Below are 22,049 nucleotides of genomic sequence, written 5' to 3' on the forward strand. Positions count from 1 at the left end.
GCCTTGGCAGCTGCCAGGGTCCAAGATAAGAAGAACTGCAGTAATTTAGGATCAAATAGAGAAGCTCCTGGGAATGTGGGCCTTCACTGCTCATTAGTGAGAATGAGATCACCATTTCTATGTAACGCCGCCGAATCTCTAATAGGGTATTCAAATCCTTAAATGTCTGTTATTGGTTCTATGTATTGACGCCACCTATTTCGTCTTTTGTACCTCCCATTACCAAAGATTATACCCGTGCTTGCATTCCTTGGATGTCTGTGTGCATTGTCCTGTGCATTTGGGGCAATTTTCACCCGGTGTGTCTATTGGGTCGAATAAGCAAACTGCTTTGAACTATCAACCTCCTACTGCGTTATTGTCATTGGGAATTGATACAATAATACAGGCTTATCATTTGCAAGGCTCCAGAAGCACCCTTGCTCTTTGTCTCTCAAAGCAGCAAAATGGCATTGCATAAGCAATAAGTACAACGCACTGAGAATGACATAGTGCATATGGCATTTATACCACACACACAAGGGAACATCAGAATAATCCCTGCTGGGTCAGACCCAGGCCCACCCAAGTCCAGCAGTCTGCTCAGCACAGTGGCCATCCAGGGGCCTCTTGGAAGCCCCACAAGCAAGGCGACTGCAGCAGCATCGAAGGAAGCGTAAAATCTCAATTTGTTTGGCTTACACTGTGTATCACAACAGTAAAGCACATAAGCTAGAATACCTTATAGGGAAGGTGTTTCACAGTGGGTAGCCGTGTTAGTCTGTCTGCAGTAGTAGAAAAGAGCAAGAGTCCAGTAGCACTTTAAAAACTAACAAAAAATATTTTCTGGCAGGGTTATGAGCTTTCGTGAGCCACAGCTCACTTCTTCAGATACAGCTAGAATGTGAATCCATCTGTCTTTAAGTAGAGGAGAGTGAATTCAGACAAGCATTAGTATGTAAATGTTAACAGTACGTAAATGTGAATAGCCGGCGTGATGGGATTAGGTGTGGTATGCAGAAGAGTCTGTGATGTCCAGGGGAGAGATGGGTGTGGAGAAATCAGCATTGGTAATGAGCCATGAATGTGTGTGTGTGTGTGTGTGTGTGTGTGTGTGTGTGTGTGTGTGTGTGTGTGTGTGTGTGTGTGTGAAGTGCCATCAAGTCGCTTCTGACTCATGGCGACCCCATGAATGAAAGTCCTCCAAAATGTCCTATCTTTGACAGCCCTGCTCAGATCCTGCAAACTGAAGGCCGTGGCTTCCTTTATTGAGTCCATCCATCTCTTGTTGGGTCTTCCTCTTTTCCTGCTGCCCTCAACTTTTCCTAGCATGACGGTCTTTTCCAGTGACTCTTGTTGTCTCATGACGTGACCAAAATACGACAGCCTCAGTTGAGTCATTTTAGCTTCTACGGTCAGTTCAGGCCTGATTTTATCTATAACCCACTGATTTGTTTTTTTGGCAGTCCATGGAATCCGTAACACTCTCCTCCAACACCACATTTCAAAGGAATGAATGCCATGAATGCAAGGTCTTTATTCAGCCCAGGTAAATGCATTGTCTTTAGTTTGAATATCAACTGTAATTCAGCAGTTTCTCTTTCCAATCTCCCTTTGAAATTCCTTTGTAAGAGAACTGCTACTCTTAAATCTGCAACAGAATGTCCTGGAAGGTTGAAATGTTATTCAGGTATGTTATTCAGATTTTATGGTGATGTGATGCCCTCATTTACATAGAGTCCAATGGAGTAAATGAAGACAAGGAGGTTGGGTTGAGCTTTCACGGTTTGCATGTCATGAAACGACTACTGCTGCAAGTTAAAAGAGAAAGTGCCAAAGCAGGACTGCAGCTGAACATCATGAAAACAAAAGTAATGACTACAGGAGAATTACACAACTTTAAGGTTGACAATGAGGAAATTGAAATTGTTCAAGACTTTCTATTCCTTGGCTCCACAATCAACCAAAAGGGAGACTGCAGCCAAGAAATCAGAAGGAGATTGAGACTGGGAAGGGCAGCCATGAAGGAGCTAGAAAATATTTTGAAGTGTAAGGATGTGTCACTGGCCACCAAGACTAGATTAATTCATGCCATCGTATTTCCTGTTACTATGTCTGGGTGTGAGAACTGGACAATGAAGAAAACTGATAGGAAGAAAATAGATTCCTTTGAAATGTGGTGTTGGAGGAGAGTGTTACGGATACCCTGGACTGCCCAAAACCTTAGGAAGGAGCTATTGTAGCACAAGACGGCAGCCAAGAAATCAGAAGGTGGTTGAGACTGGGAAGGGCAGCCATGAAGGAGCTAGAAAAGATTCTGAAGTGTAAGGATGTGTCACTGGCCACCAAGATCAGGTTAATTTATGCCATCGTATTCCCTATTACTATGTATGGGTGTGAAAAGCTGGACAATGAAGAAAACTGATAGGAAGAAAATAGATTCCTTTGAAATGTGGTGTTGGAGGAGAGTGTTACGGATACCCTGGACTGCCCAAAAAACAAATCAGTGAGTTATAGATCAAATCAAGCCTGAACTGACCCTAGAAGCTAAAATGGCTAAACTGAGGATATCGTATTTTGGTCACATCATTAGACGACAAGAGTCACTAGAAAAGACCGTCATGCTAGGAAAAGTTGAGGGCAGCAGGAAAAGAGGAAGACCCAACAAGAGATGGATTGACTCAATAAAGGAAGCCACAGCTTTCAATTTGCAAGATCTGAGCAAGGCTGTCAAAGATAGGACATTTTGGAAGACTTTCATTCATGGGGTCGCCATAAGTTGGAAGTGACTTGACGGCACTTAACACACACACACGTCATACCGGGTGAGCCAGAAGGCAGACGATGAGCTCTGCAGTCTGGTCACACAGAGGGGGGGTCAATACAAGAGGCACACATATTATTAAAGATACCACCGTATAATAGTACCATTTCACTGAAGTATGTTAGAAATGTATGAAAAACACTTCACTGAAGCACCTAAAGGGATGTATGTATAAGCTTTAAATGTCTAGGCCAGGAGGGATCTGACTCTCCTCAAAGTAGAAGAACTCAGCAAGAGTGCAAAAGTTCATTAGGTAAGACAGAAGTTTAAAAACCATTCTAAGGATTAGATCAGACCTCTTCAGGAGGACGAAAATATGCCAAGAGGACAGTTAATTGGGAAGGGCATGCCAAAATGGAATTAGAAGGTATAAGGTATATCTTATGTGTGTTATCTCTAGCAGGGTGAGCAAAACCGGGAATCTGGCCAGTTATAGAGGTTGGCATAAAAATAAAGATAGTTGCACCAATTAAGTTAATTGGTAAGGTGACGTCATGAAGCCCGCATGAGCTCGTGGGACATGCACAAAGAGCACACAGGTAGACAAAGAAATCAGAAGTGTATAAATACTCTCATGTGATGTATGCTGTCTTTGAAGAGTGTTATTGGCTGTCATGAGACAGACTCTTCCTGCTGGCATAATAAATTACCTCTTGCTTCTAAAGAAATAACGTTCTTGGTGGGTCTGTGCCATTGAACGGGGTCTGGCTTTTGCATCCAACAGCATTGTCCTGCCTGTGTTCCACAGCACCTCATATAATGTAATATAATAATAAACATAGAACAGCCCTCTCCTCCATGAACAGGTCCACTCCCCTCTTAAAGCCTTCCATGTTGGCAGCCATCACCACATCCTGGGGCAGGGAGTTCCACCATTTAACTATGCTGTGGAGATTACCATGGGTCGCTGTGGTAGTTTGTCTGTAGCAGTAGAAAAGAGCCAGAGTCCAGGAGCACCTCAGGGACTAACAAAATATCTGGCAGGGTGTGAGCTTTCGTGAGCTGCAGCTCACTTCTTCAGATACGTTCTAGAATGTGACTCCCATCTATCCTATCCCTCTATCACATTCTAGCTGTGAGCTGTGACTCATGAAAGCTCACACCCTGCCAGAGATTTTGTTAGTCTCTGAGATGCTCATGGACTCTTACTCTTTTCTAAAGCAGCATTAAGTAGAAATACAACGCACTAAGAATGAGATTTAAATGTAAGTATGTGTCACTGGCAACCAAGATCAAGTTAATTTGTGCCATTGTATTGGTGTATGGGTGTGAAAGCCGGACAATTAAGAAAGCTGATAGGAAGAAAGTCGATTCCTTTGAAATGTGCTGTTGGAGGAGAGTGTTACGGATACCCTGGATTGCCCCCCAAAAAACAAATCAGTGGGTTATAGATCAAATCAAGCCTGAACTGACCCTAGAAGCTAAAATTACTCAACTGAAGCTGTCGTACTTTGGTCACATTATGAGAAGGCAAGACTCACTGGAAAAGACAACAATGCTAGGAACAGGCATACTCTCTCCAGGATCAGGGGAGCATGCCTATTATATGAGGTGCTGTGGAGCACAGGCAGGATAAATGCTGCTGCAGTCGTCTTGCTTGTGGGCTTCCTAGAGGCACCTATCTGGCCACTGTGGGAACAGACTGCAGGACTTGATGGGCCTGGGTCTGATCCAGCAGGGCTTTTCTTATGTTATTATGGAGATGAGTTGTAATTGCGAGGTATCCCCAGGTCCCACCTGGAGGCTGGCATCCCTAATTGGGTTGAACACTAGCCCCAAGTAAACAGAAAGGTTGGAACTTCAGTGGATTTGATGGAGGATTGGACTGTTCACAGCCTACAGAGAGATTTCAGAAGAGGAGTAGGAGTAGTAATTGGTTTTTATATCCCGCCTTTCTCTACCACTTAAAGAAGAATCAAACCAGCTTACAATCACCTTCCCCTCCCAACTACAGACACCCTGTGGGGTAGGTGGGGCTGAGAGAGCTCGAAGACAGCTGTGACTAGCCCAAGGCCACCCAGCTGGCTTCGTGTGTAGGAGTGGGGAAACCAACCCGGTTCACCAGATTAGCCTCCGCTGCTCACATGGAGGAGTGGGGACTCAAACACGGTTCTCCAGATCAGAGTCCACCGCTCTTAACCACCACACCACGCTGGCTGTCTTTAGGCTCACGTGAGGCAGTTAAGAAAGTACAATAGAGAAAGGCTTTTCTTCACTCGCAGTCCTTTTGGGGGAGTTGCAGATATCCGTAGACGTGAGCGCAGCCAAGGAAAATGAAGAGCTCCCATTCATTGAGCGGTAACTTCCTTTGGAATATGCAATAGGCATTCATCGATTCCAGTGTGGACATTTCTTACCGTGTGCTTGGGCTGTGCCAGCTGCTGCAGCATTGATTCCTTTCCAACAAACCTTCCCTCTCACAGCTGCGTATCACCAAGAGACGGTGAGATTTTTTTGCTTTTTTCCACAGATCATCTTGGAGGGAGACTGGTTTTGCATAAGAGTTATTTACAGTTCATCTTACAGTCACACTTTCTTTCTTTCTTTGCGTCTAGAAATACCTCTTAACACCCACTTAAAAACACTTAAAAGAGCCATTTGCGGTAACCGTGTCCCCCCTCCCCTGGGAAATTTGTGGGCCAAGTCTTCGGAAGTGTTCAGTCGCTCTATAACCTGCCAATATCGGCCGCTGGCAATGGGAAGCAGATGGAGGCTCAATTAGAAAATTGGTAGTGGAGGAAAGCGCAGTCAAGTCATGGCCAACACAAAGAGGTTTTCAAGAGGTGGATTGCCATTGCCTGTCTGGGGAGGAGCCGTGGCTCAGTGGTGGAGCATCCTCTTTGCTCCGGTCTCCGCTCCCATCCTAACGCTCGGGTGGCTATGGCGGGGAACGGTGATGACAAGAAAGAGGAGGACAAGACAGTGCCGGGTGAGCCCAATCCTGACTCCAAGAAAGAAAGGCCGGTGGGAGAGAAGCCCGACGGGGCGGGCGCGGGAGCCAAACCGCGAGTGTCCCATCTCAGTACTTGGCTGGACTCCCCCCGCACCTGGGTCCCTTCGGGGGTCAACACCATGCGGCGGAAGCCGGTGGTCTCCGGTTTGGAGGAGTTTGATGGCGATGGGCCCGACGAGAATCCCGCTTACGGCATGAGTGGGAAGAGGAACGTCGGCATCTACAGTTTGAGCGCTAGGAGATGGCAGAACGGATGGACGCCATGTATACCTTGATGCAGGACATGGCGCGGGAGTTGGACGACTTGCGGCAGAGACCGCTGCAGCCACAGCAGCCCGCGGGGGCTGGACAGTCCGTGGGGGCAGGTCAGCCCGTTGTACCTCCGCCACCACCGGGGGATCAGCCTGCTCCAGTCCCGCCGCAGTGGTGGGAATTGAAGGTGAAACGGGGGCTCCTAGTGTGTTCATGCAAATGATTAATGAGGTGTTACACGACTTGCTATTCAGAGGAGTGATTGTTTATTTGGATGGCATTTTAATTTACAGGAAAACTATGGACAAACATGTGGCCCTGGTCAAAGAAGTTTTGAAACGGTTGCACACTCATAAACTGTATGCGAAGGTGTCCAAGTGTGACTTCCATCAGCAATCTATAACTTTTCTGGGTTATATTGTGTCGCAACAGGGGCTTGAGATGGATCCCGAAAAGCCACTCGGTCAGACAGCCAAGTCAGAAGCAGGTAAACTTTATTGTAGAAGCAACAGGTCAAGCTAAGGCAACTTGCAGTTTCAAAGCTGCTAATGAGGAGCCAGGCTACTAGGCATAACTGAAAGGCATGATTACATCACAGGTGCAGGTGTTAGCCGCCCAAGGCCAAGGCAAGGAAGGGGGGAATGGACAGGGAGTGGGAAGAACAGACAAATGAACATCAAAGTAAACATGCGAACACTGGCCTAACTCATGTCAGGAGCCTGACCGCTTATACGGATCAGCCCAAGCACGGCTAGGCAAGGACTCAGAAGACATTCAGTGAAGAACCAAAAGGCAATCGAAAGGCAACCTCTGACACTTGGCATGCAGAAGGTCCCAGGTTCAATCCTCGGCAGCATCTCCAGTTAAAGGGACCAGGCAAAGTAGATGATGTGAAAGACCTCTGCCTGAGACCCTGGAGAGCCGCTGCTGGTCTGAGCAGACAATACTGACTTTGATAGACCAAGAGGGGTCTGATTCAGTAGAAGGCAGCTTCATGTGTATGGCTCAGTTTGCAGAGCATCTGCTTGGCATGCAGAAGGTCCCAGGTTCAATCCCCGGCATCTTCAGTTAAAAGGACTAGGCAAGTAGGTGATGGGAAAGACCTCTGCCCGAGACCCTGGAGAGCCACTGCCGGTCTGAGTAGACAATACTGACTTTGATGGACCGAGGGTCTGGTTCAGCATAAGGCAGCTTCATGTGTACACACACACACACACACACAAACTTGCTTTAAGTCAGCTAGAGCAAGCTCAGTTGCTAGAGGGGTGTACTTGTGAGCATTGACGCCCCATAAGCCTTTGCCCTCTTCTGTGACCTTATTCCAAACAGACTGTTTTGCCTCTTCGCCCCCCAGCTGGGAGGGGTTCTGTGGGTCCCACCCTTACATTGTGGGGGCTGGCTCCCCGTTCCCTATCAAACCTGCGTTATCCAATCCCACACTGTTTTGCACCACTTATTTTTAAGGGTTCCAAGTTGGGAACATCAAAATCCATCCTCTTCACTCACTCACTCACTCACTCACACACACACCCACACACCAATGCAGCAAGCTAGCTGTACGGTGCAGGCTTCCTCTGGTTCTCATCCCAGGGATCACCATATATTTCACTACCTTCCCCCTAACTTGTGATGCTGATGGTGGGGCTCACATAAGAGTGTGTAGTTTCTGAAGGCAAACAGCTTCTCCTCCTGCCCGGTAACTTGAGAAAGGATGGAGAAATTGCAGGAAAAGCCCAAAACCAGGTTAGTGGCAGAAAGCACCTGGCTTGCTACAAGGGTTAATCAGAGGTAAGCAGAAGAGAGGGGTGAAGATTTGTCTGCCCCCCCCAGGGAGGTGCCTTTTCTAGCATCTCCCACTTCCACAACACCTGCCCATGACTCCCTTTCTCAGGACTTTGAAGTAATTTAATTGTAAAAAGTATATGTTTTCTTTGAATCACAGAATCAAACAGTTGGAAGGGGCTACCAGGGTCATCTAGTCCAACCCCCTGCACAAGGCAGGACATTCACAACTACCTCCCCCCCACACCCCCAGTGACCCCTACTCCACGCCCAGAAGATGGCCAAGGCTCCCCTCCCTCTCATGATCTGCCTAAGGTCATAGGATCAGCACTGGTGACAGATGCCCATCTAGCCTCTCCTTAAAAACCTCCAGGGAAGGAGCGCTCACCACCTCCCGATGAAGCCTGTTCCACTGAGGAACTGCTCTGTTAGAAAGTTCTTCCTAATGTCTAGATGGAAACTCTTTTGATTTAATTTCAACCCGCTGGTTCTGGTCTGACCTTCTGGGGCAACAGAAAACAACTCGGCACCCTCCTCTATATGACAGTCCCTCAAGTACTTGAAGATGGTTCTCATATCCCCTCTCAGTCTTCTCCTCTGCAGGCTAAACATACCCAGCTCCTTCAACCTTTCCTTTGAAGCCCCCCTCCCACATTTAACACTTCAACATCTTCCATGGGCTTGTTGGGAGATACACAAGACATTTGGACCAAGGTACCCACGGGCCGCGAGTAAATATCTTGGTTTCTAAATTACACTATACTGATGGAAAGTGCCGTTAAGTCACAGCTCATGGGGTTTTCAAGGCAAGAGACGTTCGGAGGTGGTTTGCCATTGCCTGCCTCTGCGTGGGCTGAGAGAGTTCTCAGAGAACCATGACTGGCCCAAGGTCACCCAGCAGGCTTCATGTGGAAGAGCGGGGAATCGAACCCGGTTCTCCAGATTAGAGTCCGCCACTCTCATCCGCTACAGAAAACCCTGCTGGGTAGTCATAAGTCAGCTACAACTTGACGGCACTTCACACATTAATTATACTATATTAATAGTTACACCAGAGTTGCTTCAGTCTAAGAGAGAAACAAAGATGTATAAAAACGTTTTTAATATTTCAGATAAAACTTTAAAAAAAAAAACATACAGGGGTGCACAAAAAATAGCTGATATAAAGCAAAATAAAAGTCAACATTTGCCAGACTTAAAATACAGATTGGCAGTATTACCATTTCCTTTAACGAAGCTACAGCTGACTTACAATATACAACCACACAGTTTTAAACTTCTGTATGTTACCGGCACTTTCTTGTTCAATAATATTTTCAGTCTCCCTCAATTAAAAGATGACCGTTACCATCATGATCAATCTTCTGCAACGATGCATAATGCTTGGATTTTGCACAGGGCTCACTGGGGAAATTAACGGAACTGAACCGGCTCAGCCGGCTCGTGGACTGCTGCCAATTCACTTTCTTAGCCCGCATGAACACATACAATCACACACTTAATCAGGATTCCCCCAGCCTAGTTGCTCATATTTATGCACTATAACATTTGTTCAGTGCTTTTTCTTTAAAACCTGAACTCTGCTCTGATAGGCTTCTTGACATGGGCCGTTCAATCAGCACTGTTCAAATCTGGTCTCTTCAAATCTGGTCTCCGGTGTAAACCACAATAGCCTTTCCCCTAGTTGGACCCCTGCTCACTGGTGGTAGTAGGCTCCCACAGCAGATCCGCCACTAATATACGACTGTCCTCAGCCTATGTTGGCAAGCGAGAAGCGGTCGGTCAAGAGCGAGATGACTTTGATCGAAGCCATAGTAAAAAGGCACACCAGAATTCAGTTTGCTCTACTGCCGTTAAACCTTAGGAAGGAGCTATTGTAGCACAAGACGGCAGCCAAGAAATCAGAAGGTGGTTGAGACTGGGAAAGGCAGCCATGAAGGAGCTAGAAAAGATTCTGAAGTGTAAGGATGTGTCACTGGCCACCAAGATCAGGTTAACTTATGCCATCATATTCCCTATTACTACATATGGGTGTGAAAAGCTGGACAATGAAGAAAGCTGGAAGGAAGGAAGTCGATTCCTTTGAAATGTAGATGTAGATCAAATCAAGCCTGAACTGACCCTAGATGCTAAAATGACTAAACTGAGGCTATCGTATTTTGGTCACGTCATGAGAAGACCAGAGTCACTGGAAAAGACGATCATGCTAGGAAAACTTGAGGGCAGCAGGAAAAGAGGAAGACCCAACAAGAGATGGATGGACTCTATAAAGGAAGCCACGCTCAGTTTGCAAGGCCTGAGCAAGGCTGTTAAGGATAGACACTTTGGAGGACATTGATTCATAGGGTCGCCATGAGTTGGAAGCGACTTGACGGCACTTAACACACACACATTGCAGTACAACTGGATCAGCTCTCAGCCACAAAGGAAAAAAAAACCCAGCACGGCATGAAAAAGAAAAGCAAAAAAACAACAACAGCAACCCAAGTCAAATCTGGCCAGGCTACGTTTGAAGTAGAAGCTGAATATTCTGACCCCAAAGAGCTTGCTCTCCAAAGACAGGGCTTGACCTAGCGGCCCTCTGGTTTATCTAAACTGTGTGCCTACTGTAGGCTACCCGCGGAGACAGAGCAGAGGACAGGGAGGCTTGTTACGCTTCGGCTGGGCGCTTGTTGGTCTTCTTCAGAAGCTTTTTCAGATTCGACGACATGAAGTAAGGCTTCTCGGCAGATCCGTCGTGACGCTCCAGGTCCTCCACTGCAAAGAGAAACAAATACCCCCACCACCGCCACAATGGGGTATGAGAACAGTGGCTTTACAGCTACCCCCACCCACCCCGGCAGAATCCGAAAGTGGAATCAGGAAGGCAATGATGAAGAACGAGTAGCAGCAATCTGAGCCGATGGAGATTTATTTAAATGTATATGAAGAAGTTGGTTTTTATATGCTGACTTTCTCTACCACTTAAGAATCAAACCGGCTTACGATCACCTTCCCTTCCCCTGCCCACAACAGACACCCTGTGAGGGAGGTGGGGCTGAGAGAGCTCTAAGAGAGCTGTGACTAGCCCAAGGTCACCCAGCTGGCTTCGTGGGGAGGAGTGGGGAAACCAACCCAGTTCTCCAGATTAAGAGTCCACAGCTCCAAACCACCGCTTTTAACCATTACACCACGCTGGCTCTCACCTTTCCCTCTTTTGACTCAAGGTGGCTTACAAATCCTAACTTAAAATACACGCAGTACAATGAAAAGAACCCTTCCCCAAATGCCTTCAGCCTACACTCCAGGGAGCTTTCACACACACTGAATAATGCACTTCCAATCCACTTTGCAGCTGGATTTTACTGTCAAATGGCAAAACCCACTTGCAAACGATTGCTAAAGTGGATTGGAAGTGCATTGCGCAGCATTCCCTAAGAAATAAAATAGGCTTACAGGGCCGACACAAAGCGTATTCCAGTAATCCAACCGCAAGGTCGCAAAAGCATGCAACCGGTGTGGCCAGACCGGCCAAGTCTAAGAAAGGCGACTTGGTGAACCAGATGCGGCTCATTAAAGGCACTCTTGGCCACCTGGTTTTCCAGCAAAGCTGAGTCCATGAAAGCTCTTCACCTCCTGCGCAAATCCCTGCTCCGCTCTGTCCACAAGCAGGTCCCATCCCACCAAAGCATCAACCTTCCTGACCAGCATTACCTGTCTTGTCTGGATTCAGCTTCTTAGCCAGGGGAGCCCGGCCTCAGAGCACTGGGTACCTCTGGAGGCTTACGTAATGAAATACAGAACTGGGTATTATCTGCATATTAAGGCCATCCCTGCCCCAAAGCTCCAGATCATCCGAGGAAATACCTGTTAGAGAGATGTGACTTTGGCACATCTCTCTGTTACCCTTCTGGATTACTTGCCGGATGGAGAATCGGACCTCTGCCTAGAGAATCAGACCTCTGCCAGAGCTGTATGGTTGTTTCTACCTCTCCAGGCCTCTTTCCTCCCCCTCCTGCATGAGTGGCATCAACATCAGTCTACGTAGCTTTCAGGAGTATTCAAACCCTTTATGTTGGATGTTTCGTATTATTTTGTTGCTGAAACAGATGGATGAGCATGGACGACTCAGTGCTCGGTGTTGGGCAAAACGTACCTTTGGCATTCTACATAAGAACATAAGAAAAGTCCAGCTGGATCAGACCAGCTCCGAGTTTAGCCAAATGTCGCTCGAAGCTAGGGCACGGTTGGCCGCCTTTAAGCTACAACTTAAACTGTGCTTTAGCACTGAGGGGCTCCTAGCTTCTCTGAAGCATGACCCTTTCAAATCCTCGTGGCAAAAAAAGATGAGAAATTGTCACTGTTGGGCTTCCCGCAGGATATATTATTAGATCTTGGGAAAACTGAAACTTTCACCAAAATTAAAAAGCGCATTAAAGAGCTTGATTATAACAGCCCTACTTTTCGTGCTCACAGCATTTGTTCATCCCAGTTCTTCGGAATACCACCACCACGTGGTTTGCCTGCTTATACTTATTATTTGACAACTCCTCGTCTTTCTAGAGCCTTCTGTTTAGCTAGACTGAATACTAATCCCTCTGAGGTTATGCAGGGCAGGATTTTGAACATACCATCCCCAGACAGGACCTGTCCTTGCTCTTCTGGCTCTATTTATCCATTAGCTCATGCCCTCTTGGAATGCCACTTTTATGAGGAACTTCGATATCTCTCCCCTTTTAACATATTAATCTAATGCCTCTGTGTCTGACATAATCCCTTTTACGCTAAGTGACAGGGATCCCAAGGCTACATTGTCAGTGGCAAGATTTGTTTCAGTCCGTATATCCCTCAAACATTAGATATATGCTGCTCAAGATCAATGGCTCAAGGAGCTTCTAAGGGATAAAGGAAAGGATCAGACCCAGGCCCATCAAGTCCAGCAGTCTGTCCACACAGTGGCCAACCAGGTACCTCTAGGAAGCCCACAAACAAGACGACTGCAGCAGCATTTATCCTGCCTGTGTTCCGCAGCACCTAATATAACAGGCATGCTCCTCTGATCCTGGAGAGAATAGGTATGCATCATGACTAGTATCTATTTTTACTAGTGGCCATGAATACCCCTCTCCTCCATGAACATGCCCATGCCCCTCTTAAAGCCTTCCGAGTTGGCAGCCATCACCACATCCTGGGGGGCAGGGAGTTCCACAGTTTAACTATGCAAAAAGAAACCATAATTTCTTTTTGCGCCAAGCCAAGCTATACAAGAGCCAACGTAGCTGTATCTGGATCAGATTACTCGGCAAGCCGGTATAGTTTCAACAGCATGCTCGGGCTTCAAGGTGGTTCAAACATTTATTACATTTTATTTACAGAGTAAGGCAGCTTGCAAAGAACATATAAAACTTCCAGGTTCCAAAAAACGTTATCAAAAGAAAGGGGAGCATCAAGGAAGACAAACCACAAGGGCTTCAAGAGTTAGCATAAGCCCACAGGTAAGTTGCTGTAATCAGCTGCAGTTCAATCAATCCACGGCTATGAACAGAGCAAGGATAAAAGATGCAGCCCAGGCGACAGAATAAAGGAATTGAAAAGAAATTATACTGTGCATACGTCCAAACCTTTTGCATGCTTCCTCAGTTCTTCTTATCAAAACCAAACAACATTAGGCTATGAAGTCTTATGAGCTATATTCACAATGGATGACAATCAATGTGACAAGAAAGCCCATCTCCTTTATCTACCTTTTGCTGGGGGTCTTCTGGAGACTATGTACCTGACCTTCTTTGGGTTTTTTTGTCCTTTGACAGCAGACTATCCCTTTACAACATAAACGCGGACTTACCTGTTGAACTTTCGGGTTCCCTTTCACCTCTGTTGGGGGTTGGGTTTTCTGCGCTATTGCGCTCATTTTCCGTATATTATATGTAATTTGCTTTCTTGTCACATTGATTGTCATCTATTGTGAATACAGCTCATAAGACTTTATAGCCTAGTGTTGCTTTGTTTTGATATCCTCGGTTCTTCTGGCTGGAATCCACCCCCGCTTCGCGAAACCTGGCTTCCCACCTAACCTGATCCGACTTGGCATTGCGAAGCCAGCCTTATAGGAAGTCGCTGGATGGGACCTCCCAGTGACCGATCTTTAAATTTGCAGGCTGGGCCGATTCTCAATCTCTTGCTAACTGAGGAGAGGAAGGAACTATCCGACAGGTAAGGTAACGTGTGCTATGTGCACTGAGGTACTAGATACGTTATCCTGTTTTGGGTAGGTCGGTTTAAATAGGCAGCTTTGTTATAGAGATAGTATTTTTGAGGAAGCCAAAAAATAAATTAAAAAAGCCCCACGTAATGCAACAGTGGAGAAACGGGGGCCTCCCTCAGTGCTAAACATCCAAACTCAACTTCACGCCTTCGATGCTTTGAGTATCAGCTGTGTCAGGTACCACCGTCTTCAAGGTATTCTCTGAAATCCCACCAAACTTCCCAGGATATCCAACTCAGGGCTGCCGTGAAGGGCATGCCCCCTGCCCTTTCCCATCAGGCCGGTGGGCACAAGGCCTGTACCCCCTTCCACTTGTGAGGGGGGGACTCGCCCCTATTCTTGGCTCTCGGCACTTTTAGAAGATTCTAGGCTTCCCTTCAGGAGGATTTCGCTCAGGGCTGGAGACATGTAATAAGGCCTCTCGGGAGATCCGTCGTTCCTTTCCAGATCTTCGCCTTTTGGGATCCCGAGGAAGGTGGAGAAAGCAGCCCAAAGAGCGACGAAGTGGACGGAAAGGGGGGGGGGGAAGAAAGCAAAATAAAGAAAAGCGGAGAAAGCAGAGAAAGGGAAATGTCAGTTGCAGTTAGGTTCCCCCCACCAGGAAAAGAACAAGACCAGTTAGACAGTCACACCTGCTTTTTAGTATTAAAGATATTTTTCCTACCAAGCAGCCGCTGAGAATTGATTCCGTGAACTGATCAGAGAGGAACAGAGAGGAACGAGGAGGATTAGTTATATGTAATTGCAAAAGGAGCAGAGATTCTGTCACCAAAGCACCGCCAGATTTGAGGATGGATAGTGGAAAAGAGGCCTATTTAAAATTTAACATTATATCATTCTGGCCAGTGGAAGTTTTTCTTTACAGATACAGGAGATTTCTGCACTAGATGGGCCATTGGTTTACTGTAGTCTAGTGAGAATTCTGGGGGGAAATGCTTAGATTTGAGCATTTCTAGTAAGGACGGCAAACCGTTTTTACAAAGATCACGACAGGTAGCCATGTTAGTCTGTCACCAGCAATAGAAAAGAGCAAGAGTCAGTTTTAATAGTGGGAGATCTCCAGCCACCACCTGGAGGTTGGCGACCCTAGAGCCAGTGGATGTTCTGAACTGGTACCTGGAGCCAAGATGGACATGAGCTAATTAATTAATTAACACTGAATCCAGATGAGACAGTCTGGGACCTTCTGTCCTATGAACCTACCTGCCAGTTGAGATCATCATGGCATAATTTAAAATTCCAGGGCATTTTCATGCATAGGTTTCATTTGGAAGTGCCTTAATTCTTCTTATAAACCAAAGGTGTTTAAAAAAACCCATTGTAGAATATATGTACTGCAAACAACAACTACTTCTGGTTTCAGTCTGTTAACAGCACGCAGCAGGGGCTTTTCTGTGGTGGCCCTGGTTGTATGGAATTCCTTGCTGAAGGAAAGCTGATTAAGCATAAGCTTGCTGACCAAGTGCACCTTATTTGTCTTAAAGACAAGCTTTTGGGGGAAACAGCTACTTCTGGTTTGACGGCAAAACGGCTGGGGAACATTTCTTGCCAAGCAACGGCGCTGAGCTCTTGGTTACTACTCTTCCATCTAATTTTGTTCCCTTGTCTTTCATAGGTATGGGGCTGTGGCTCAGTGGTAGAGCATCTGCTTGGCATGTGGAAGGTCCCAGGTTCAATCCCCGGCAGCTCCAGTTAAAGGAACCAGGCAAGTAGGTGATGGGAAAGACCTCTGCCTGAGACCCCGGAGAGCCGCTGCTGGTCTGAGCAGACAATAGCCATTTATGGCTATCATTCTCCTCCCCTCCATTTAATCCTCACACCAACCCTGTGAGGGAGGTTAGGCTGAGAGAATGTGACCAGCCCACAGTCACCCAACAAGTTTTGGTAGCACAGTGGGGATTCGAGTGGGACGGGCACGGGGGCACCTCTGATCCTCCCTCTTAGTGCCACTTCACAATAGAGGTGGTCTGTCACAGAGCCCCTGGGAAGTAGCCCTCCAAGATCTTTGGGGGAGGGGCTCAGCGGTAGAGCATCTGCTTGGCATGCGGAAGGTCCCAGGTTCAATCCCTCGCATCTCCAGTTAAAAGGGACTAGGCAGGTAGGTGATGTGAAAGACCTCCGCCTGAGACCCTGGAGAGCCGCTGCCGGTCTGAGTAGACAATACTGACTTTGCTGGAGCAAGGGTCTGATTCAGTAGAAGGTAGCTTCATCTGTGTTCATGTGTACTAAAAAAAATGTCTGGCTCAATCTGAAATGTGGCTGAGAGCCACAGGTCTCAAATGTTCATGTACCACTAGAGCAGCAGCATGGCTGGATACTTACAGAAGCAGAGGAAGAGCGTGTCCACACACATGGCATAGACGCTGAAAAATCCATGCGCAATGAGATAGGAACCGACGATGACAGTCTACAAGAGAAAATAAATGGCCGTTTCAGTACATTACTCATACTGTTCTCAAAACTAGGTCTGAGGGTCTGTTAACATTTAACAAATCCAGTTCACCAGTTTAGAGTCCTCCGCTCATGTGGAGGAGTGGGGAATCAAAGCCGGTACTCCAGATTAGAGTCCTTCGCTCATGTGGAAAAGCGAGGAATCAAACCCAGTTCTCCAGATTAGAGTCCACTGCTCATGTGAAGTGGGGAATCAAACCCGGTTCTTCAGTTCAGAGTCTGCAGCTCATGTGGAGGAGTGGGAAATCAAACCCGGTTCTCCAGTTCAGAGTCTGCGCTTATGTGGAAGAGTGAGGAATCAAACCCGGTTCTCCCGATTAGAGTCCGCCGCTCATGTGGAGGAGTGGGGAACCAAACCCGGTTCTCCCGATTAGAGTCCACTGCTCCAAACCACCGCTCTTAACCACTACACCACACTTGTAGACTTTATATTGTTATTTATTGGATATTAATGGGGCTGGAAATGATTCTTTATCTTATTTTGTGATTTTATGATGTTTTATTGTATTTCTAATGATTGTATGATTATTGTGACGTGAGCCGCCCCGAGTCCGGCCTCGGTCCGGGAGTGAGGGCGGGGTAAAAAATTAAGTAACTAAAATAAACAAATAAAATGTGACACAGCCGGGAGAGAGACCGCCCTGGTGGGAAGAAACCTCCTCCGCAAAGGAAGCGTCATCTCTCAAACAGGGTAGCTACGTTGGAGAAGGAATGCCAACCATGCTACAGCTATGGAATACGCACCAGAATCGGGACCCAGTAGTAGTTGAGGGATGGTGCTGAGTCTTGAATCATCTTTATCCTCTGGGTGAAAAAGAAGAAGGCAAGAATGCCTAAAGAGGGGGGGAAGAGAAATTATCACTTATTTCCTGGAGAGAAATTATCACTTATTTCCAAATCTTCCTGATGAACCTTCAATCTAAAAGTTTGAAGTTGGGGTGTAACACTTCTCTCTCTTTGTCCTACACATACTTCAGTCAGATCTGGAGGCCTCTCCGCTCCAGTCCATCAGAACCTCCCTTTGGACCAGTGTTCTGTATTAAGAACATAAGGACATAAGAAAGGCCCTGCTGGATCAGACCAAGGTCCATCAAGTCCAGCAGTTTGTTCACACAGAGGCCAACCAGGTGCCTCTAGGAAGCCCACAAACAAGACGACGGCAGCAGCATTTATCCTGCCCGTGATCCACAGCACCTAATATAATAGGCATGCTCCTCTGATGCTGGAGAGAATAGCTGTGCATCATGACTAGTAGTCATTTTAGCAATAGCCACGGAGAGCCCTGTCCTCCATAAGAACATAAGGAAAGCCATGCTGCACCAGACCCAGGCCCTTCAAGTCCACCAGTCTGTTCCCACAGTGGCCAACCAGGTGCCTCCAGGAAGCCCCCAAACAAGACGACTGCAGCAGCAGCATCCTGCCTGTGTGCCACACCACCTAATATAATAGGCATGCTCCTCTGATCCTGGAAAGAATAGGTGTGCATCATAAGAACATAAGAAAAGCCCTGCTGGATCAGACCAAGGCCCATCAAGTCCAGCAGTCTGTTCACACAGTGGCCAACCAGGGGCCTCCAGGAAGCCCACAAGCAAGACAACTGCAGTAGCATTATCCTGCCTGTGTTCCACAGCACCTAATACAATAGGCATGCTCCTCTGATCCTGGAGAGACTAGGTATGCATCATGACTAGTATCCATTTTGACTAGTAGCCATGAATAGCCCTTTCCTCCATGAACATGTTCACTCCCCTCTTCAAGCCTTCCAAGTTGGCCGCCATCTCCTCCTCCTGGGGCAGGGAGTTCCACAACTGACTCAGCAAACACAAGTAGAAATGAAGGGCATTCCTTGACTTGCCAACGGAAGGCAAGTTGTTCCTGTCAAGACGCAGCTGAGATGGCCCAAGGGACAGCAGGGATAGGGGAAAGGGTGTGCATATACAACAGACTGGAAAGGAGTCCCAAAATATTTTAAAAGGCCTTACCGACACTTCCTACAATCAAGAGCTTGCCAAGGAATAGCAGGAAGTCTGTGACTTTATCCAGAACGGCCACCCTGAAAGTGCGAGAGAGCAAAGAGCAATGTCCTAGCTGTACCCATAAGGGGCTCCTGTGATCAGCTCTACCCCTTCCCAGACTGGGTTCAACCCACACACACAAGGGACCTACTTAACCTACAGGTATGGTAATCCCACGCCGGGTAGGAAGACTGTGACTTTATCGGAAACAGCCACCCTGAAAGGGTTCCAATTTCCGGGCTTAAAAACTTGAGTCTCGACAGCGCCCAAAGCACATTGGCTGGCGGTGAACACGTGAAGCTGTTTAAACTGGATCAGACCATTGGTCCACCAGAGGTCAGATTGGCAGCGGCTCTCCAGGGTCTCAGGAAGAGGTCTTTCCCATCCCTACTACCTGGCCCTTTCAAATAGAGATGCCAGGGATTGAGCCAAGGAGATGCTCTGCCACAGAGCCATGGCCCCTCCCCTAACACGGAATGATATGGAATGGACTGTTCCATATCAGGTCTCCTCATTCTGGTTAGAAGAAGAAGAAAGTTGGTTTTTATATGCCGACTTCCTTTACCGCTTAAGGAAGAATCAAACCGGCTTACAATCACCCTGTAAGGTAGGTGGGGCTGAGAGAGCTCTAAGAGAAATATGACTTGCCCAAGGTCACCCAGCTGGCTTCATGTGGAGGAGCAGGGAAACCAACCCAGTTCACCAGATTAGCCTCCACGGCTCATGTGGAAGAGTAGGGAATCAAACCCGGTTCTCCAGATCAGAGTCCGCCGCTCGAATCCACTGCGCTTAACCACTACACCACGCTGGCTGGTACCCCTTCCCAGCAGTGAGGGGAGAGAACAACTCGTAATATCCTACGGGGAAAAGTAGGAGACATCCAGTCCGCAAGCAGCTTGGCTAGCAAAGGAACCCCCCTGCCCCGGCATAAAGAAACTGGCCGGCAGCAACAAAATGGTGGCTCACTGGCCGGCCCTCACCTGATGATGTTCCTCATGAGCAGGAAAAAGGCATTCCTCGCAGAAGTGCAGAAGTTGGTGCCGTAAATGGCGATCTGGGGAGAATCACCCAAGACAAAAAGAGTTGGTTTTTATATGCCAACTTTCTCTACCACTTAAGGAAGAATCAAACCGCCTTACAATCGCCTTCCCCTCCCCACAACAGACACCCTGTAAGGTACGTGGGGCTGAGAGAGTGTGACTAGCCCAAGGTCACCCAGCTGGCTCTGTGTGTAGGAGTGAGGAAACAAATCCAGTTCACCAGATCAGCATCCGCTGCTCACATGGAGGAGCGGGGAATCAAACCTGGTTCTCCAGATCAGAGTCCACCGTTCCAAACCACCGCTCTTAACCACTACACCACACTGGCTCTCCTACAACACAAAACGTTATGCCAGACAATTGGCAGGAGTGTTTTGAGGATCCTTGGAAGGCTTTATTCTCATGCTTGAGCCAGCCTCTCAGAGCGAGTTACTCCAAGTTAGGTATTTCACGGGTATGTGATTCGTACCAGTGCTATCACCAGGGGTCCTTGGTTGCTGGGGGTGGGGGAGACAGATCTCCCGCTGTTCTCTTGTCTCCCCTCTCCCGATCCTACCCCAACTTGAAGAGGGCAGGCCAGTTTTGCCTTCACACCAGGTCCTGTTTCTCGCAGAAGTCAACCAGGCTCCCACGCAAGAGGGACCCTTCATTGGAATCACAAATGAGGGCTTCACAGGTGAGGCAACATTCCCAAAATAAACAAGATGCAGGAAACGTCGGGCTTGGAGAATTCGGGATGATGGTTGTGCTTTCCTTGTGTTAGCGATTCACCGACAAGCAAGACACATGCCCGAATGTTAACATTTTCTTCTTCTTAGAAATATCAAGTTTCCTAATTCACAAGAAGCCATGTTCTAAGGGGGAAAGGCTACATGAGCTGACACGTTTGGAAGAAGAGTTGGTTTTTAATAAGCCGACTTTCTCTACCTTTTAAGGAGAGTCAGACCGGCTTACAATCTCCATCCTCTCCCCACAACAGACACCTTGCAAGGTAAGTGAGGCTGAGAGAGTTCGGAGAGAACTGTGACTAGCCCAAGGTCACCCAGCTGGCTTCATGTGGAGTGGGGAAACCAACCCGATTCCCCAGATTAGAGTCTGCCGCTCATTTGGAGGGTATGGGAATCAAACCCGGTTCTCCAGATTAGAATCCACCCCCCCTCTTAACCACTACACCACGCTGGCTCTTAGGATATAATACACATGTCTGTTTTCTAATAAATCGTGGTTTTGGTGTCGTGCATGAATCATACATGCATTTGAGATACCGAGGCACTCTTCATATCACATCACATTTCAAAGCAGCCCTTTACACCCTCCCTTCCCTCTTCCACCCTGCCAATTTCATCTATCTTTGGGTTCCCTGGCCATCCATTCGGGCTTCCTACTTTCAGGAGATGTGATTAGTAGCAATGGTATTTCCTACCTATCCAGCCCATATGGTACTGGACACACCAATGAATATGGGCGCTTTCAGACATGCCGAATAATGCACTTTCAATCCACTTTCAATGCACTTTGCCGCTGGATTGAACTGTGTGAAACGGCAAAATCCACTTGCAAACGATCATTAAAGTGCATTGGAAGTGGATTGGAAGTGCATATTCGGCATGTGTGAAAGTGCCCTGTGTCTTTGAAATGCATAAATTCTCTTGGAAGCACTGGGGAGGCAGCAGCTACCATCATTCCTGATGCCACGTCTAAATAAAAAACACATGAAGCTCCCTTATACTGAATCAGACCCTTGGTCCACCAAAGTTACCGGTAGTATGGTCTACTCAGACCGGCAGCGGCTCTCCATGGTCTCAGGCAGAGGTCTTTCACATCACCTACTCGCCTGGTCCCTTTAACTGGAGATGCTGTGGATTGAACCTGGGACCTTCTGCATGCCAAGCATATGCTCTATCACTGAGCCACAGCCTCTCCCCAATATAGTCTAGTCCTGCTAGACTATATTGCAGGGTCATCATCTCCCATGACATACGGCCCTTGGCTTGTCTGAACCACCTTGTGCTCCCAGTTCAACTCTGCAGCAAGCAATGGGGAAAAAAGCATTGTGTCTCTCCCAGGGCTTCTACTGTACTTCCCACGCTGGCCCCAAACAGCTGTTATCAACAAAGGAGCCAGCGTGGGTTCTAAGACCCAACATATCTTGACTTGTGGGGACCAGTAACAGAGATGAACGGAGGATCTCCAAAACCACAGGCACCATCTGGACATACTACAAGGCCCATCACACTTGAGAATGAGTGATAAGAATGAGGCGTTCCTCCCACACAGTTGGCATGCGGCCATATGATCACTTCCAATGTCTACTTCAGTACACATTAGGCAGCCGCAGCTGCTTCAAGACATAAATTAAGAATGAAGAACCTAGAAGAAAAAAAAAACTGGCCAAGGGCAAAGCTACTTGGTTTGGCAGTGGCCTCCACGGAAAGATAACATAAGAACAGAAGAAAAGCCCTGCTGGATCAGGCCAAGGCCCATCAAGTCCAGCAGTCTGTTCACACAG

The 22,049-nt window shown here is 47.4% G+C and overlaps 1 protein-coding gene across 1 annotated transcript in view; it reads right to left on the reverse strand.

Moving 5' to 3' along the window:
* Positions 1-10,430: 10,430 nt before the first annotated feature.
* Positions 10,431-22,049, reverse strand: part of SLC44A2 (solute carrier family 44 member 2) — a 42,684-nt gene continuing 31,065 nt past the window's right edge. Inside the window, exons 18-22 of the mRNA XM_056847883.1 lie at positions 19,481-19,554; positions 18,468-18,538; positions 17,230-17,318; positions 16,357-16,441; positions 10,431-10,547 (exon numbers count right to left, since the gene is read on the reverse strand). Of these exons, the coding sequence (XP_056703861.1) occupies positions 10,441-10,547; positions 16,357-16,441; positions 17,230-17,318; positions 18,468-18,538; positions 19,481-19,554 (426 nt within the window). The 3' untranslated portion in view covers positions 10,431-10,440. The remainder of the gene's footprint in view (positions 10,548-16,356; positions 16,442-17,229; positions 17,319-18,467; positions 18,539-19,480; positions 19,555-22,049) is intronic.

This window comes from Euleptes europaea, chromosome 4 (genome assembly GCF_029931775.1).
Source record: "Euleptes europaea isolate rEulEur1 chromosome 4, rEulEur1.hap1, whole genome shotgun sequence".
Classification (NCBI taxonomy): Eukaryota; Metazoa; Chordata; class Lepidosauria; order Squamata; family Sphaerodactylidae; genus Euleptes; species Euleptes europaea.